General features: G+C 41.2%; 1 protein-coding gene across 2 annotated transcripts in view; it reads right to left on the reverse strand.

Moving 5' to 3' along the window:
• The window catches only part of LOC114565360 (epidermal retinol dehydrogenase 2), a 37116-nt gene that overhangs the window by 17657 nt on the left and 2618 nt on the right, over positions 1 to 16841 (reverse strand). For both annotated transcript variants that reach the window (XM_028593363.1, XM_028593362.1), the window contains exons 4-6: positions 12629 to 12760; positions 10759 to 10858; positions 1755 to 1899 (exon numbers count right to left, since the gene is read on the reverse strand). In XM_028593363.1, coding sequence (XP_028449164.1) covers positions 1755 to 1899; positions 10759 to 10858; positions 12629 to 12760 — 377 coding nt within the window. The remainder of the gene's footprint in view (positions 1 to 1754; positions 1900 to 10758; positions 10859 to 12628; positions 12761 to 16841) is intronic.

The raw sequence follows: 16841 nt of genomic DNA on the forward strand, positions 1-16841 counted from the left end.
ATATTGAGCCATGGCACTGAAAATCTTTTAGATCACATTAACCTTTAATTTCTGTAGCCTACTCCAAAACCACAGAATCCCGGAAAGCCTTTCTCCCAACTCACGTTCCACACTCCACACCGCTGTCTTCAGACAAGACGTCACCTCGTGAGATCAATAATGTTGCCAGACGCTATTAGTAACAATCTGAACCTGTCAGTGGCAAAAATAACCATTTTAAGTGGACAAAAATCGAGGGTGCATAATTATCCCATTAGGTTACATAATTATCCCATTAGGTTACATTCCAGCCCAGTTCACGCCGGCAGATCACTGTGTTCAAGCTCAATACTGGACCAATTTTAAAAAAATGTGTTCACATCAGTCTATTAGGCACTAATGCATTGGGAAATGGGGTCCAGGTTGAAAGAAAAAAAAAACTAAATACACACAGCCACAATGGCACACTAATACATGTTTGCTGCTGGATGAGGATTTTGTTAACGATGAAATTAATGACAAAATGAATCATACACAAACACGTTGGATGAACACCCAGGCTCTTGGGCTCTCCAGCACGTAGTTTTGTTGCCAGCGGTTGCCACATTTCTTTGGCTGTTTATGTGTGTGAACACAATACAGTCCGTGCCCCTCGCCTGGCATCACAGCGGTGCCGAAAGTTGGCAGAAAGCGGCAGAGTCCTATTTGACTGTGTCAGATAAAAGCAAGTGTCTTGCAGTGGAAGGTGGTAAAATATGTGGACAATTTATTAAAAAGGGAAAAATCCCACAAATTTGAAACTACATTTGAAAAGAGTGCACAAGGAGGCTAACCTAGTTTACCATAACAAGGTAAAGGAGAACGCCAAGCCCCCTTTCCCCAAAACAGAAGCTAACCCCGGTACAGGGCCAGGCAGCATGACAGAGACAACAGCAGGACAGAGAACACTACAGGAGGGCTTTCACCCTCCTGTAGTGTTCTCTGTCCTGCTGGTAGCTGCTGGTTAGTAAATACACAGAAACACCAAAAGCTGGAGGAAGCGCAGGTCAATATTAAGGGTGTCACGATTTCGATTTTAATTCGAAATCGCCTGAAATTAAGTCACAATTTGGAACTTCGAATTAAAAAATGGAATCGTCGATGCTGCCACGCCCCCATGTCACGTCCGGTCGGCTTGTCAAGCGGGAAAAAAAAACACGTGTTGAAGTGCTGCGACTAGTCAACCTCCTCTAATTTAGCTACAGCAAGTCAAAAGATAGCATGGCAACGGCAGATGCAGAAGACCCATCGACAGAACCTGAGCCCCCTCCTCTTTCACTGAAGTCGCCGGTGTGGAAGTATTTTGGATTTCCAGCGAGTTATGTTGACAACGTTCGCGTTGTCGACAAAAAAGCCAGTTTGCGAGCTCTGCTATGTGTGTGTACCACATTCTTCCACTGGCAGCACGCCTAACATGGCAGCTGTATTTTCAGTAACGGGACAATCTGCAAGAAACAGGTTCACTTATAAATCACTAAAATAGCAGTGACAGCACCGTTTGGCTTAGTTATCGATGCCGTTAGCATTGTGGCTAACACTTTTGTTACTTTATTTTTTAGAGAAAATCCCGCACACTGACCATTACGCAAGCAATAATTTATTTAGAAGAAAAATACAACGTTTCGGTCTCAGACCTCAGAACTTGATGAAGGTCTGAGACCGAAACGTTGTATTTTTGTCTGTTGAAATAAAAATAAAAAAAAAAAAAAAAAAAAAAAAAAAAACAGTCAACTTACTTAGTTTGACATCCATTGAACATTCCAGTGTTGATGAAGTACGGGCACACAATGGTGGTCTTGACGCCATCTTTCCCAGTTGCCAGCAGCTCCAGACCCACAGACTCTGCGAAACCTACTGCTGCAAACTTACTGGCACAGTAGTCTTCAGGGAGAAGAGGAGAAAAAAATAAAAAATAAAACATGTGAAAAGGATGATCAGGGACCACCGAACAAGACACCAACCAATCTGGCATAAACCTTTACACCCACAGGACAACAATGATGATGTATAGACTTAAAACTATACCTTTAAAGGTATATTCAATATCTCCAGATCAATGCAGAGTAGAGGCTTTGTACTCCAACTGGAACTTCTATTAACTTTTATTTTTCAGTCCTATCCCTGCTCTCTCTCTGAAGACACAATGCAGCATGAGTGATGGTAAGATGAACCATCGCCTGGAGTGTAATGATGCTCATCACAGCCCTGTTTAGATTTGGCAGATGTGTAATACGCATCTTTATTGGCAGCATATCCACATCTAGTTTCATACATTCTCTTTTCCTCCATCCATCCATCCATCCATCCATCCATCAATCATCCATCTTCGTCCGCTTATCCGGTGTCGGGTCGCGGGAGGAGCAGCTCCAGCAGGGGACCCCAAACTTCCCTTTCCCGAGCAACATTAACCAGCTCCGACTGGGGGATCCCGAGGCGTTCCCAGGCCAGGTTGGAGATATAATCCCTCCACCTAGTCCTGGGTCTTCCCCGAGGCCTCCTCCCAGCTGGACGTGCCTGGAACACCTCCCTAGGGAGGCGCCCAGGGGGCATCCTTACCAGATGCCCGAACCACCTCAACTGGCTCCTTTCGACGCAAAGGAGCAGCGGCTCTACTCCGAGCTCCTCACGGATGACTGAGCTTCTCACCCTATCTCTAAGGGAGACGCCAGTGAGTGCTGAAGGTCACAGGCCGATGATGCCATCAGGACCACATCATCTGCTAAGAGCAGCGATGAGATCCCCAGCCCACCGAACTGCAACCCCTCCCCTCCCCACCCCGACTACGCCTCGATATCCTGTCCATAAATATTACAAACAGGATTGGTGACAAAGCGCAGCCCTGGCGGAGGCCAACCCTCACCTGAAACGAGTCCGACTTACTGCCGAGAACCCGGACACAGCTCTCGCTTTGGTCTTACAGAGATTGGATGGCCCTGAGTAGAGACCCACTCACCCCATACTCCCGCAGCACCTCCCACAGTATCTCCCGGGGGACCCGGTCATACGCCTTCTCCAAATTCTCTTTTCCTTAGAATCATAAATCTTTCCTGCTGTGTCTAACGGATATTGTTTTCAGTTAAAAAGAGAATTCCGGCCGATTTTTACCTGAATCTTGATCGCTATATACTGTATCTCCGAGTACTGTCGATAGGAAAAAAACAAGTAAAATCGGTGCTAGCAAAATGGAGTTGCTGCAGCTACGTCCAGAGCTCCCAGTTAGCTAAAATGCCAGTTGTCAGGGCAACAGAGTGCCTTTGTGCCTCTTAACAGACACAAATGCAATTAAAATGTCTGTGCAAAATGAACAGGGCCCTTACGTGACAACGTGATACATTTTCAACTCAAAAATAAAAAATAAAAATGTAATTCAAAGTTTGTACTGTCACCTGTTTCGATCCTGCCGGTAGCGATCAAGATTCAGGAAAAAAAAGAAGAAAAAATAAAAATTGGCCGGAATTCTCCTTTAACAAATTCAGGATTTTTCCCCTTCATTTTGTATGAAGATTAAGTTACTTTTACAAAGTAACATCAGGCATTTATAGTTTATTGTAGCAAGGTTAAGCGCTGACGGCACATTACCATACCGTTTTCATATCACACAGAGCAATGGTTCTAACCATGTCAAATTCTTCAATGGTGTTTGTTTTCAATATATTAAACCAAGTATAAGCTGTGTCTAAACCGTTCAATTAACTTGTCGACTTTAAAATAGGGTCCCCATAACAAGTCATTTCATATTGAGTATCAACAAATACAAAGTCTAATGCAATATTGATATCATTCAAATATATTTATAATACAGCTACAGTGCACATTTAGTGGTAGGCAGACATAAAATATAACCAGTGTTCTATAAATATATTGATAGAAGTTGGGCTGTATGTTTAACCCCTTAACGCCGACTGTCACTAATTTGCATCAAACCCCTTCCATTCCGACTGCAGGCGAGATAGCGTGTGTATTCCCCCCAATGCCGGTTTGTTTACATGCGATACATACCTAGGAACCTTTTGCATGCACTGGTTTCTCGTAGGACCGGTCGGAGTGGGAGATACATCCGGTTCACATAAGCGAAATTAACCCTAATCCTACCCCTAACCCTACCGCTACACCTAATCCTACCCCTAAACCTAACCCTACCCCTAACCCTAAAGAAACTACTGTCAATGTTAGGGAGTCGGAGAGTGTTTTCTTTCTTTCTTGCCGTTGTCAAGATCCATGTATTTGTCATTTACAGTTTAGAAGTTCTAACAACTTTGTGACATGAAGGAAATCTACTATGTGTATTATTAATTTTACCATTTTGTAAAGAATTTTACCATAATGCCTGTTGTTGCTAATTTGCATCATACCTAAATGTATATCTATTCCATATGCTATAGACAAATTAACAATCTCAACTTAATTTAGCATACGCTTGGAGCCAGAAACACACATAATATTTTGTTTATATAATTGTGAATAAATTCAGGCGTCAAGGGGTTAATGTTTTCCTTAATGTGTTTCCCCATTCATGACCAATTAAGTTTAAAGGGTAACTACTGTTTTTTTTTTTTTCAACCTTGACCCTAGTTTCCTATGTTTGTGTGTGTAAGTGACTGATGGGAACAACAATCTTTGACATCCGTACAGTATTAAGCGAGATCGTTGCAGTCAGCAATAGGGCAATTGTCCAGCTTGTATTTACCTTCACAAAAGTGCTTGTTTTGCCACTGAAAGGTTCAGATTAATATTCTAAGTGTATGACAACATTATGGAAAGGATTTCTAAGGAGGTCGACCTTTCTGTTAAAGAGTAAGATACTTTTTTTAAACATAACATCCTCAAAATTGCGTTCGCTAAACCCACCAGACTCCATGTAAATCAACAGTAATTTTAGCATAGTAAAATACACTTCATTCAAAGTCAACAGAAACTAAATAAAACTATGAAAAGCCGTTTTGGGTCGTCTTTCCACTTTTCCAACAATCACAACTCTAGTTTTGGTTAACATAAACCAATGTAATTGGCTCTATACATGCTAAAAGTATTGCTTTTTTAAATGGAGTCTGGTGGGTTTAGCATTAGTGACTTCAGAGCTGTTTCTGGTTAAACAGAAAGGTCTCAAAGAGGTTTTAAAAGGTCTATCTCTGAAGGGATCCTTTCCATAAGTTTGTCAGAGAAACTCTTTTGTGAAGGTAAATACAAGCTGGACAATTGCCCCATTAACTTACATTGTAGCTTGTTTTGCTGCTGCCGACTGCAGCGATCTCGCTTAATACTGGACCAATGTCAAAGATTGTTGTTCCCATCAATCACTTAGACACAAAAACATAGGAAAATAGGGTCCAGGTTGAAAAATACAAACGGTAGTTACCCTTTAACACTTTAAATGTTTATAGTTATAGATGAGCTGAAACTGCCTGAGACAAACAAACATGTGGAGGAAGTCAACCGCAAAAAGCTACTGGTGCCATCATTCCACAAGGTGGGATTCCTTGTTTACAGAATCCCCCAAATTCCCATGAACGAGCTGAAAAGCCTGTGCATCAAACTGGGAATTAAGTCCCTCATTCACCAGCCATACCAGTTCCTGCGGGAGTACTGCACAATCATGAAGCCACTTACAGCAGCATTGGACAGCTTACAAGTGGACAACTGTTGTTATGGGACCTTGTTACCAACCCCCCCAAGCCCTGCTGCAAAGGAAACCTGCCCTGTCAGGATGACAGATGGCCTCCCAGATGTCCTTGTGAAGGAAGGCCTATATTCCCAAACCTCTCGTGTATTTTGGACAGATTTGTTGAATTGCACCATTAATGAACAGAAGGAACAGATCTTACTGCTACTACAATTATCGAAACAATAGAAGTCAACGTAAGAAACAGAAGATTAAAACACAAAACGAGGTCCAATTAAAAATCTATCAAAGGTGCAATATGTAATATTGTGTGTAATACTGGCAGCTAGCGGTTAAAATAGTTACTTCACTACCAATTCAAAATACTGGAGAGTCGTTTCCCCCGCCCCCTCCTGCCCAGACTCGAAGTTCACGGGGGTTGCCAGGCTGAGACCGCAGCATTCACAACAATGTTGCTAGACGCTTTTCTCACATAGTCAGACGTTGGTTAAGGTTTACAGCGAACAGCCTACATCATTTAAATGATTAAATAGCAATTATACAACCATAATAAACGGATGAAATTATATTTTTCAGGCAATCCAGACTCATTTAGCTGCTGTACTGGATAGCAAAGATGCACTTTTTGCAGCGTTTTCTGAATATCAAACTGCGATGGCTTGGAGAGGAGTCTGCCCGTGTCCACGACGACCCCCACTATGATGAAATGGCATTTTGAATTTTAAACAGAGCCCAAGGACAGCTGCTCGGCCAAAAAAGAATTGTTGGGCTATTTGAGGTCATGGGGCATGAGGTTGGCACTCTGAACTAGTTCTCCAACGTCAAAAACATTTACATAAAGTACAACCCTCCGTGTATTGCAGGAGGATCTAAAGGCCGTGACACACCAAGCCGACGGCCAGGAATTAGTGGCAACAAAGGTTGACTGTGGCCTCTTTGTCGGCCCTCATTGCCTTAGTCTTGGCCAAAAATTAGCACTGGAACACACCGTAGAGACTACAGCCGACGGCCAAGTACCACATACGGCTAACCACACTGTCCCCCTCCCGGGCTGTCGTCCGTTCTCTCAAGGAATTCTCCCTTCGGTGGGAGATGATGGACCTAGCCTGAACGGCCCGCTGCTGGCTCCTAAGCTAACGTTAGCTTGCTAATTCCACCCTAACATGCCTTCATCCTAAAGTGGTTACAGAAAACTCACTCACTCATCTGGCGATAGCAATGTGCTTTCCCACGATGTGACAAGAGCGTGTGAACATTAAGTTCTTACATTTTACTAAATTAATGGCGTTTTTCCATTACGTGGTACTTGGTCGACTCGCCTTGACTCTACTCGCCTTTTTTGTTTTCCCATTATGAAAACAAGTACCTGGTACTAGCTAACAGGTACAAGAATCAAAAACAACACACCTTTGTTGTGTGAAGCGTGTGTGTCACGTTATGTCACGGCGGTTTCCTGCAGCATCGCTATGACGATCAGCCACACTCGCCTCACGCATGAGGCGGTACTAAATCTGCAACGGAAAACGGAGGATGGGGCACCGCGGCCGAGTCGAGCAGAGCTGGTACTAGCAGTGAGTAAGCGCCATTAGATGCCGTCCGGCTAGCTGGTAAGCTAGCTTGCTTGCCAGGGGGCTAATTGTTTAGCGGTGCAGAGGGTGCAGAGAGAGAGAAGTCTATTATGGTCTTTATATTAAATATCACGGTATAGGATATTAGTTTATTAACGTTAGTTTATTTTGTAATGTGTATGTATGTAGATATCTTTTAAAAAGACATGTTATTGTTGGAATAAATATACCTACACTGGTTGTACTTATCTTATGGACATAATGGTGCAAACATTTTTATTCTAATGTTCAAACCTGTGTTTTTAGAAGGAACATTCAAACTTAATTATTGGCTTGTTTTGACAGCAATGTGTGTGTTGGATTGATCAGATGAGATGAAAAACACAAGGAGCCTTGTGTGCATCTCACTGTCCTTTGTGTGCTTTCCTCACTACCGTTTTCAAGCTGAACAGCCAAATCAGGTGGATTGACTTGGACCGATCGCCGACAGCACCTTAAATCACACTGGACAACACAATGGTAAACCAACTAACATGCCACACACGCCAAAACAGTTCATCACAATGGGTAAGATCATGTTTTTGCACAAATTCCAGCAAGACTATAGACTTATTTACTAGTTATTTTTTAAAAAGGTACAATCATGAAGTACATTCTCCTTAGATATTATTGTAGCTAAAGTAGAGTATGCTGAATACAAAAAAGTGTGACTTTGAAAATACTGCTTACATTCGTTCAAATTGAGAGCATGCCAGACTTCTCTCCACAGCGCTTTGTAAGCACTGGAGTGGGGTCTGGCTACACCACCATCTATTCTGGGAAAGGGAAAATGGACGGCATTTCTTCCGTGTTTATTACCAGACTAAGAGCTTTACAATTTTCCTCTCACTGGCCTTAAAGCAATCCAATGAAAATAAATAATAATATAATATTAAAGTGTTCATATTATGTTTTTTTTTTTTTTTTTTTTTTGCCTTTTTTCCCCCTTTCCTTTATTGTGTTATATATCTTTTTGTGCACGTTATAGGTTTACAAAGTGAAAAAGCACAAAGTCCATCCCAAAGGGACTTACATCTTCAAGTTCACAAACTGCTCCAAACAGCTCTGTTGTAGTCCAGCCTACACTGGACTTCCGTGACTAACGTGCGTCACTTTGTAACACACGTTATAATGCTCGCCTAGCTGCTAGCGTGGCACGCCCTCATACTCTGCAACTGACTAGCTAGCAGTGAGCTGAGCATGCGCAACTCCCAACAAAGATGGAACAGAAGTGCGATGCCTCACTCTGTAGCTAAAACAGAGAGCACAACACACAGGGTGATAAGAGGAGCTGCAGCAATATGCAGTACAACTAAAATATAGTGTTTTTTGAAAATTAAACCACATAAACCTATTCTGGTACAACCTCTAAATACAATTATGAACCAGAAAATGAGCATAATATGAGCACTTTAAGATTTTAAAAACCGTCACATTTGACCAGAATACAACACAAGGGTTAATTGTTTACCATATCTTCTGTGGTATCCTACAGTTTTATGTAAAATATCTGTGGAGAAGTGAGTCCGCCTTCTCCTTAAACCCAGCATGATCAAAATGCTAAACTTTAAAATGCAGTTTTGAACACTAACAGCAGGGCGTAAGAGACCTGGTTCATGTCATTTATTTAGAGAAGGGTTTTGTTAATTGGGCGTTTGCGTCCGTGTGAATATTTCATTGAGGCAGAGGCAGACAACACTTCTACTGGTTTAAAGACCACCAGGAGGACTTTTCTATGATCGGCCCGGACTCTAAGCATGCATGTTCTGTACCTGTTTTTTCCACCGGGACCAGAGAAACACCCATCCATTCCTCTGTGTACTGTACTGCATTGTATATAGATGGATGATGACAAAAGCCGTCTGTATGCATTCTGTCTATCTTAGCTTGCCACATATCGTAAAATTTGGGAAATTCTTGTAAACTTTGCTGCTGGCTGAGCCAAAACCAGCTCCTCCCCCCTCCTTCAGCGGGAAATCCACATGGCTAATAATCATGCACGTCAATGACGCCATCGGATGTTGGCGTGAAGGTGTGAGGACCTGATTCACCTCAGCAGAGGTAGGAGGACAGAGGACAGGATAAATGACTGATACTGACTGTCTGTGGCAAATAAACTTGACTCTGTATTTTAATGTAAGGAATATTTCCTATCTTGCTGTGAGGCCACAGTGCTAACCCCGTGCCACCAAGAATGTGGACAGAGCTAGCTCAATCCAATGGTCACAACATGGTAACAAGCATGAAAGCAGCTGTACAGGTGTTTTAACTTGACTTACAAATAAACATACACTATCGGTCAAAAGTTTGGGGTCACTTATAAATTTCCATTCCAGACAGAATACCAGCTGAGATCAGTTGCACTGTTTTTTTTAATCAGGGCAGCAGTTTTCAGATTACATTATGTGCTTACATAATGTGAAAAGGGTTCTCGACTGTTGTAGACAGAAGTGGCTGAAGAAACGCTTGAAATTGCATGCTTTTTGGTCTAAACGTCATACCCAAATTTAAAAGTGGTACAGCTCCCATATACTTTGACACTCTGGGTGTGCCTGATATAATTGGAAAGGTGATTGATGTGGGTGTGTTTGTGTATTTGAGAGTGTTGTATTTTGTAGTTTTTCGGCTTTTTTCTTTGCACTTTTCAAATGGAAATAAAAAATAGCACAGACATATTGGTAGAAAAAAAATCATATAAAATCCATTTTGAGTCTTTTGGCTTCTGGATATTTTCTGTAGTAAGCGGAGACATGTGGCTAATGCCCTGTGTTGTCGGTCACCGGTCAGATGGGTTTACAGCAGTGTATTCTAATCATTGTACAGATGTATGAATTGGACAGAAATAAAAAACCTCCATTCTAGCCTCTGTAACTCTGTCAGTAAGGCCTAGAATCACCCTGACACTTGTAACAAAAACTTGAGTGTGTTAACTTTCCAATTATATCCGGCACACCCCAGAGGTCAAAGTATATGGGAGCTGTACCACTTTTAAATTTGGGTATGACGTTTAGACCAAAAAAGCATGGAATTTCAAGCCTTTCTTCAGCCACTTCTGTCTACAACAGTCGAGAACCCTTTTCACATTATGTAAGCACATAATGTAATCTGAAAACTGCTGCCCTGATTAAAAAAAACAATGCAACTGATCTCAGCTGGTATTCTGTCTGGAATGGAAATTTATAAGTGACCCCAAACTTTTGACCGGTACTGTATATCTTTAAATGGCATGAAAGATGTTAAGTTTACTGGTCCTAGCAACTGCTACCAGCTACAGCTTCTGCGTCCACTGAGACTTGCTACCGATTGGTTAGGACAAAACTCAACTAAATGACATCTGAACCAAACAGAAATTGGCTAACATGAACACGGTGTCACGCCGAATGAAGGAAGGAGGTGGCAGTCCGACCATTAGACTACCAATTTTCACCAGAATTTTTCTACAAACAAACTTTGAATTTGAAAGCTGCTGTAACATTAGTGACATGCATAGGATGAGGAGGAGAAAACACACACCTGCCAATCCATTGACTCCTATGAGTCCAGCAGAACTAGCAATGCTGACAAGATGGCCGTGATTGTTGGCAATCATGGCAGGAAGGAAGGCCTTGTAGGTCTGAGCAGAAAGAGACAGAAAACACACAAACCATCAAACTAAATATAGAAACCTAAACAGGGATTTCATTGACAACCACTTTCAAAGTATGTCATTTAAATACACGGAAAGTTGATTCATTATCTTGATTATTTTGACCAAAAAAAGAAAAAAGGTCAAATAAAACTTCAAATGAAAAAACTTCTAGAGCTTTCACCTGCATCTCACTGTCTTTATGAGCAGATGAAGTTTGGTAGTTGTCGTCATGTTACCTAAGTAGAGATGCACCAATTGCAATTTTCTTGTCCTATTTACGATTTATTTTTTAAATCTGCCCTGCATACACAAACATTTTGTAATTTCTTCCTTTAAAAACGTACAATATGTAATTTTCTGCCACTAGAGGTCATTGTAGGCCTTTATTGTTGATAGGACAGCTTAGACATGAAAGAAGAGAGAGGGGGGGGGGGGGAATGACATGCAGCAAAGAGCCGGCCGCTGCGGCAAGGGCTGAGCCTCTGTATATGGGCGCACGCTTTACCAAGTGAGCTACCAGGCACCCTGTATAGTCGTTTTTAAAGCAACACTAGAGAACTTTTCCCGCTTCAGTCCTCCTACAGGTTGTCTCATTGGAACTACAGCTTGCGCTACCCGATCTGGCAAACTTGCATAATGTAATGTAATGGACAATTCCACTTCCAACCTGTAGGGGGACCGAAGCGGGAAAAGTCCTCTAGTGTTGCTTTAAGCATTTTAATGCAAATTCTATTATATTTTCATAATTAAAAACATTGTCCATTTAAAACGTTGACATTTTTCTCCAAAACTGCAGCAGGTTACAGGACCTTCTCTCACTCAAACAAATAAAAAAAAAAAAAAAAAAAAAAAAAAAGGTTCCAGGTTACTGGTCATGTTTTACTTTCCCAGAAGATATCAGGTGTATGTAGGCCAATTATACAGTCAACATTTATAATCTATCCTACGGATTTATACAATCCTATTTATGAATCAGTGTCTTTTTACAAGAATGTAATGTGTGTGTGTGTGTGTGTGTGTGTGTGTGTGTGTGTGTGTGTGTGTGTGTGTGTGTATTATATTATATCAGCTCTCACTCCTGGGGCCAGCAGCGTCCTGCTGCCTGCCCAACAACTACTTCTGACTGAGGAGAGTGATCCTGTACTGTTAGCAGAAGAGCTGGACACTGCCATTCCTCCGAGTAATATGCATGGGAATAAAGTATAAAATAACATTTAGATATAGAATATATTTATATATAATAAATATATATAAATCTAGCGAGAAGTAGTCTCCAGTTATCAACCCTGTGTGTGTGGCTGTAACAATAGAAAGTTATGGGTCCGATTCAGTTAGTTGGTCCACGTTTTTAAAGGTTGCTCCTCCACGGTTTGTTTTGGACCTGCAGGTGTTACAAATTGTGAGCTTTATGTCTTCACTGGCGCTGAAGAACTTCCACACAGGAGAGTATGTATGTGTGGCTATACTGTGTGCCGCAGCTGCCACTGTGTCAGATATAGGAGACTGATCGGCCAATCAGCTGGCAACCGGTCCGTTTAGACGGGTGGCTGATCACCGATTGATTGCTCGATGGAACGGTGCATCTCTACACCTAAGGATAGAACTTTATCTTTGAAGAGATAATGAAGAGATGCTAAGTGGGGAGACAACTGGAGAAAATAACTCTACAATATTGACTGACCTGCCTCTAAATCTGTGTCTAAGAAATGACAAGGATCCAAAGCTTAGCTGTGTGGTCTGCTGTGTGTGACTGACCCAGAAGTGAGCCATGGTGTTGACCTCCACCGTCTTCTCAATCAGGGAATCAGGGGCATCCATGAACTTCTTTCCGGTCACGATCCCAGCATTGTTGACCAGAATGCTGACGTCACCCACCTCTCGCTTTACCTGCAGGAGGGAAAGTCTGTCATGTATGATGCAATCCCATTTAGTAAAAGATATCCCCAAGGGCAGACAGAGCTCCCAAATATGCCCAATTTTGATTGATTAAAAGATTAATCATCTTTCAAAATGTATATGCAGAGGCATCTATCTGGCATGCAGATGAAAGATTGAATACAGGAAACTGTATAAGTCTTGTATGATTCTTATAGTTACATAATTATTCTTAATTATACTTATATATTATATAATTATTCATGTTTTATAATTGTTTTTCTATAAAAAAAAAATATCTTTGTTCTGTGCTGTGTTTTAGATTGTGGGTTATTTATAGTGTGGGGTTATTTAAAATTAGGGATGCACCGAACCCAGAGTTCGGTTCGGAATTCGGCTGAACGGCTGGCTGCTGCTAGTTAGCTAACGGTAGCTTTCTAATTCCACCCACCCAACATGCCTTCATCATACACTGGTTAGCGAAAGTTTGCAAAACAAAATTGTCACTCATCTGGCGATAGCGATGTACTTTCCTACGATGTGAATAGAGCGTGGGGGTAGCCTACTTTATGGGATTATAAATCTAAAAGGCTAATATTTTGGATATTGGTTGGATCTTGAGATAGGGTAAACATAGGCCTTGTCAAAAATAGTTTTTCCCACTTGTGTGCCAGGCATAATGTTGCCTATTCTTTTTTATTTTTTACAGTTAAAATACAATGGAAAATGCACTGCTGTGGACGTTGTTTGTGTTTACTGTGTTAAGAATGGGAGTAGGGTTCGGTTCGGCAGAATCTTAACCAGTGGGTTCGGTATTCGGCAGAACCCCAAAACTCTGGGTTCGGTGCATCCCCATTTAAAATGTGACAGTTACTGAGTGCGGCTGTTAGTTTGATCTGTTGTTTATGGGAAATGTACAGTATGTGTGTGAAAGTTGGGGGTATACACATGCATGTGTATGTATGTGGGCGTGGGTAAGTGTATTGCATGTTGATGTGATTTTACATATACTCTTGTAATGGAATGTCTGTGATGTAATGGGCATGTATTGTGTGTCTAGTGTGGACCCCGGGTTGTTTACATTGTACATGAAATGTCCCAACACAAAGCTATAAGTTCCTTCCTATATCAAGCAGACCGATTATTTGCTCATCCTAGTTTGGACCAATCAATAACATGTCTGCTGCTTTTTCACCATTTGCAAACCCCCTTTAAAAAAGACAGTAGAATGGCATCAAGCCCTTCTGGTCTTCACTAGTCTTAATGGTTAACAGGTAGCTTTTTCTCAAATACAAATACTGTGTTATGCTTCTTCAATGGCCTTCACTAAACACAGAAGAACTGTGTAAACAATGCCTACCATACACTAGAAGACTCGAAAAGACTAAAATCTGACACCACCTCACATCTAAAACACAATCATCTCACATCTAACGTTAAAGACTGTGCATGTGAATAGCACGGACATGCGCTTCACACCGCGAGGGGGCACGCGCGCCACTCGGCGGAGGATAATTAGCCAGTTGAGACCGCGTGTGTGCGTCCTTGAGAAGTGTAAGTCGTATAACTTATGTTGTCAGTTCTTTTAAGCCTGTTATTGTATTAGTTTATAGTTCTTGCAAATTTAAATTAAGTTAACTGGTGATTTTCGTTGTTTGTATTCTTCACCTGCCAGCTAAATTGCACGTGGCTGTTGAGTTGACAGAATAGCGATTGATGAACGCCCTTGCTCACGATTGTATTTTAGGTGCATTATTTACATGTTGAAGTAGTTACACTGTATTAAGATAATGTAACTAATAGTGGGTTTATTGTTATTATTTGCTATATATAATTCCTATGCATTGTGTGTATGGTCACGGTCACACACACACACACACACACACACACACACACACACACACACACACACACACACACACACACACACACACACACACACACACACACACACACACACACGGCAAAGTTGGAAACCAGAATCAAGGGACATTTAGAATAGATGAAAATGTGAGATTAATTGCGAGTTAACTATGACATTAATGAGATTAAATATTTTAATCGATTGACAGCACTAATTAAAATGGTAAGTGAGTCAGTGTAATATTTAATTTTATACTTTGGGTTTTGGTTTCCCTATGAAGAATGTCTTGTAAAAATCATTTTGTACACCTTGTAGATGTTAAGTGCCCTATAGTTCCTCAAAAAAATACAGTTGAATTCCAACTGAAAATAGGCCTCATTGTGTGTGAACAGGGGCGTCAGACTGGGGGGGAAAAGGGGACCGAGTACCCAGGGCCCTCATGTGAGGAGGGCCCAAAAGATGGTAGAATGAATAGCTGTGGATGCGGGGAGGGGCCCATAGAAAATCGGTTGTTGTTCGGACAGACCACTAAAAAAAAAAAAAAATCGTAAAGGAAACACTGTTTACTTGTAAACATTGGTGGCAGACGAGGTGCCTGCTGACACAGGTCAACTGATGTTTGCAGAGATAATGTTGGCTGGAAGCCATCTGTCCCAAGCACAGGATCCTGTTCACCATCTAACAGTTAGCTTGTCAGGTTGAGACATGGTGTGCTGCTGAGGAGTCTGTTCAATAGCTCTTTTTCTTATTGATTATTTGAGTTATTCATTGTTCATTAATTTGGTTTTCAGCTGGTGAATCAGTGCTGTGGTCTCAGTAGTTTTTCCTAGTGATAGGCCATTTTGAGATGATCGGCTGACGCCTCTGCTCACAATGCTGCTTAACAAAAACTGTCTGCAGCAATTATGTGTCTCGTATTATTAAATAGTTATATTTTATCAGATAAAAAAAAAAAAAAGACATTGCCATTATTTGTGAGACGCCAGCCACCCTGCTGTCTGAATATCAGCATTAGCAAATGAAAAACCCAAACGTTATACATTAATATATAATACATAATTATACATATAGTACAAAAACAGTCATGACAAAGAAACAAGTTTTATGATGTCCTCCAGATCTTAACTGGTAGCCCACAACCGGATAGACTGATGTATGAAAGACTTTTTGAGCCTGTTGTGTCTGTCTGTTAGAAGGCAAAACTTTTCCCCATTAATAAAAAACTAATTTCTACTTGTGGCAACCCTTTTTATTAAATCACCACTAGGGTTGCAGAGAGGCGGACATTTTCCGGTAAATTTCCGGAAACTATCCATGGAAAGTTTAGCTGAGGAATTTTGGAAACATTCCAATTTGGAAACTTTCATGGGAATTAATGGAAATTATGGGAATTTGGATGGGATGTAGTCCTTGGGCTCAAATGCTGTCTTCAATCATCTTCAATCTGCTCTATAATGTTGGACTCTGGAAATGATCTGTGCAGTGGGTGTGGCCTCAATAGCCCTGCAGTAGGCTAAGTAGTAGCCCAAAGCATTGACCTTTAGCTTAACATATGAAGGTAGCTAGCATGCTGCCTTTGATTTACTATGGTTATATGGGTGCTAAGCTAACCATCAGCGCTGTCTATGGTGTCCAGCCTATCAAGAACAAGTGGGCTATACAATTAACACACATAGGTTAATAGCAATGGGTTATGTTGTACCACCCCCCGCCCCTCCCCCCCCAAAAAAAGACTCCCATATTTTAAAAACTAAATGTTGGCAAGTATGTAGTAGCCTATGCTGATTACTGCATGCGTGCATGTCATTGACGAATATAGTGAGGACATTCAACTGAAGTTGCATTAAATCAGGTTGTTTTAACCAAGATTATGCTGCAAGAGGTTTGTTTTTTTCCAAGTACATTTAAGTTCCCTGTTATTACAAACAGTATTATAACAAGTAATATTAAAAATATTCAGTTTATTGCCATTAATTCCTGTTTACTCCCATGGAAAGTTTCCAACTTTGAAAATTCCTAATCACCACACTCTTTAGCAGATAGAATTGCAGCCAGGTACTGACACACTGCACTGTTTGATATTCCTGTGTTTGATGAATGAATCATAATTCTAAGTTGCCATCTCACCTATGTGTTGTGACAAGCCTGGGCCATGTAACAGAGCGCTGATGAAAATAAAGTGTCTGTTTGCACAATAATCGTGGGTTAACCAATAGTTCCAAACACTGA

Source organism: Perca flavescens, chromosome 12, assembly GCF_004354835.1.
Source record: "Perca flavescens isolate YP-PL-M2 chromosome 12, PFLA_1.0, whole genome shotgun sequence".
NCBI lineage: Eukaryota > Metazoa > Chordata > Actinopteri > Perciformes > Percidae > Perca > Perca flavescens.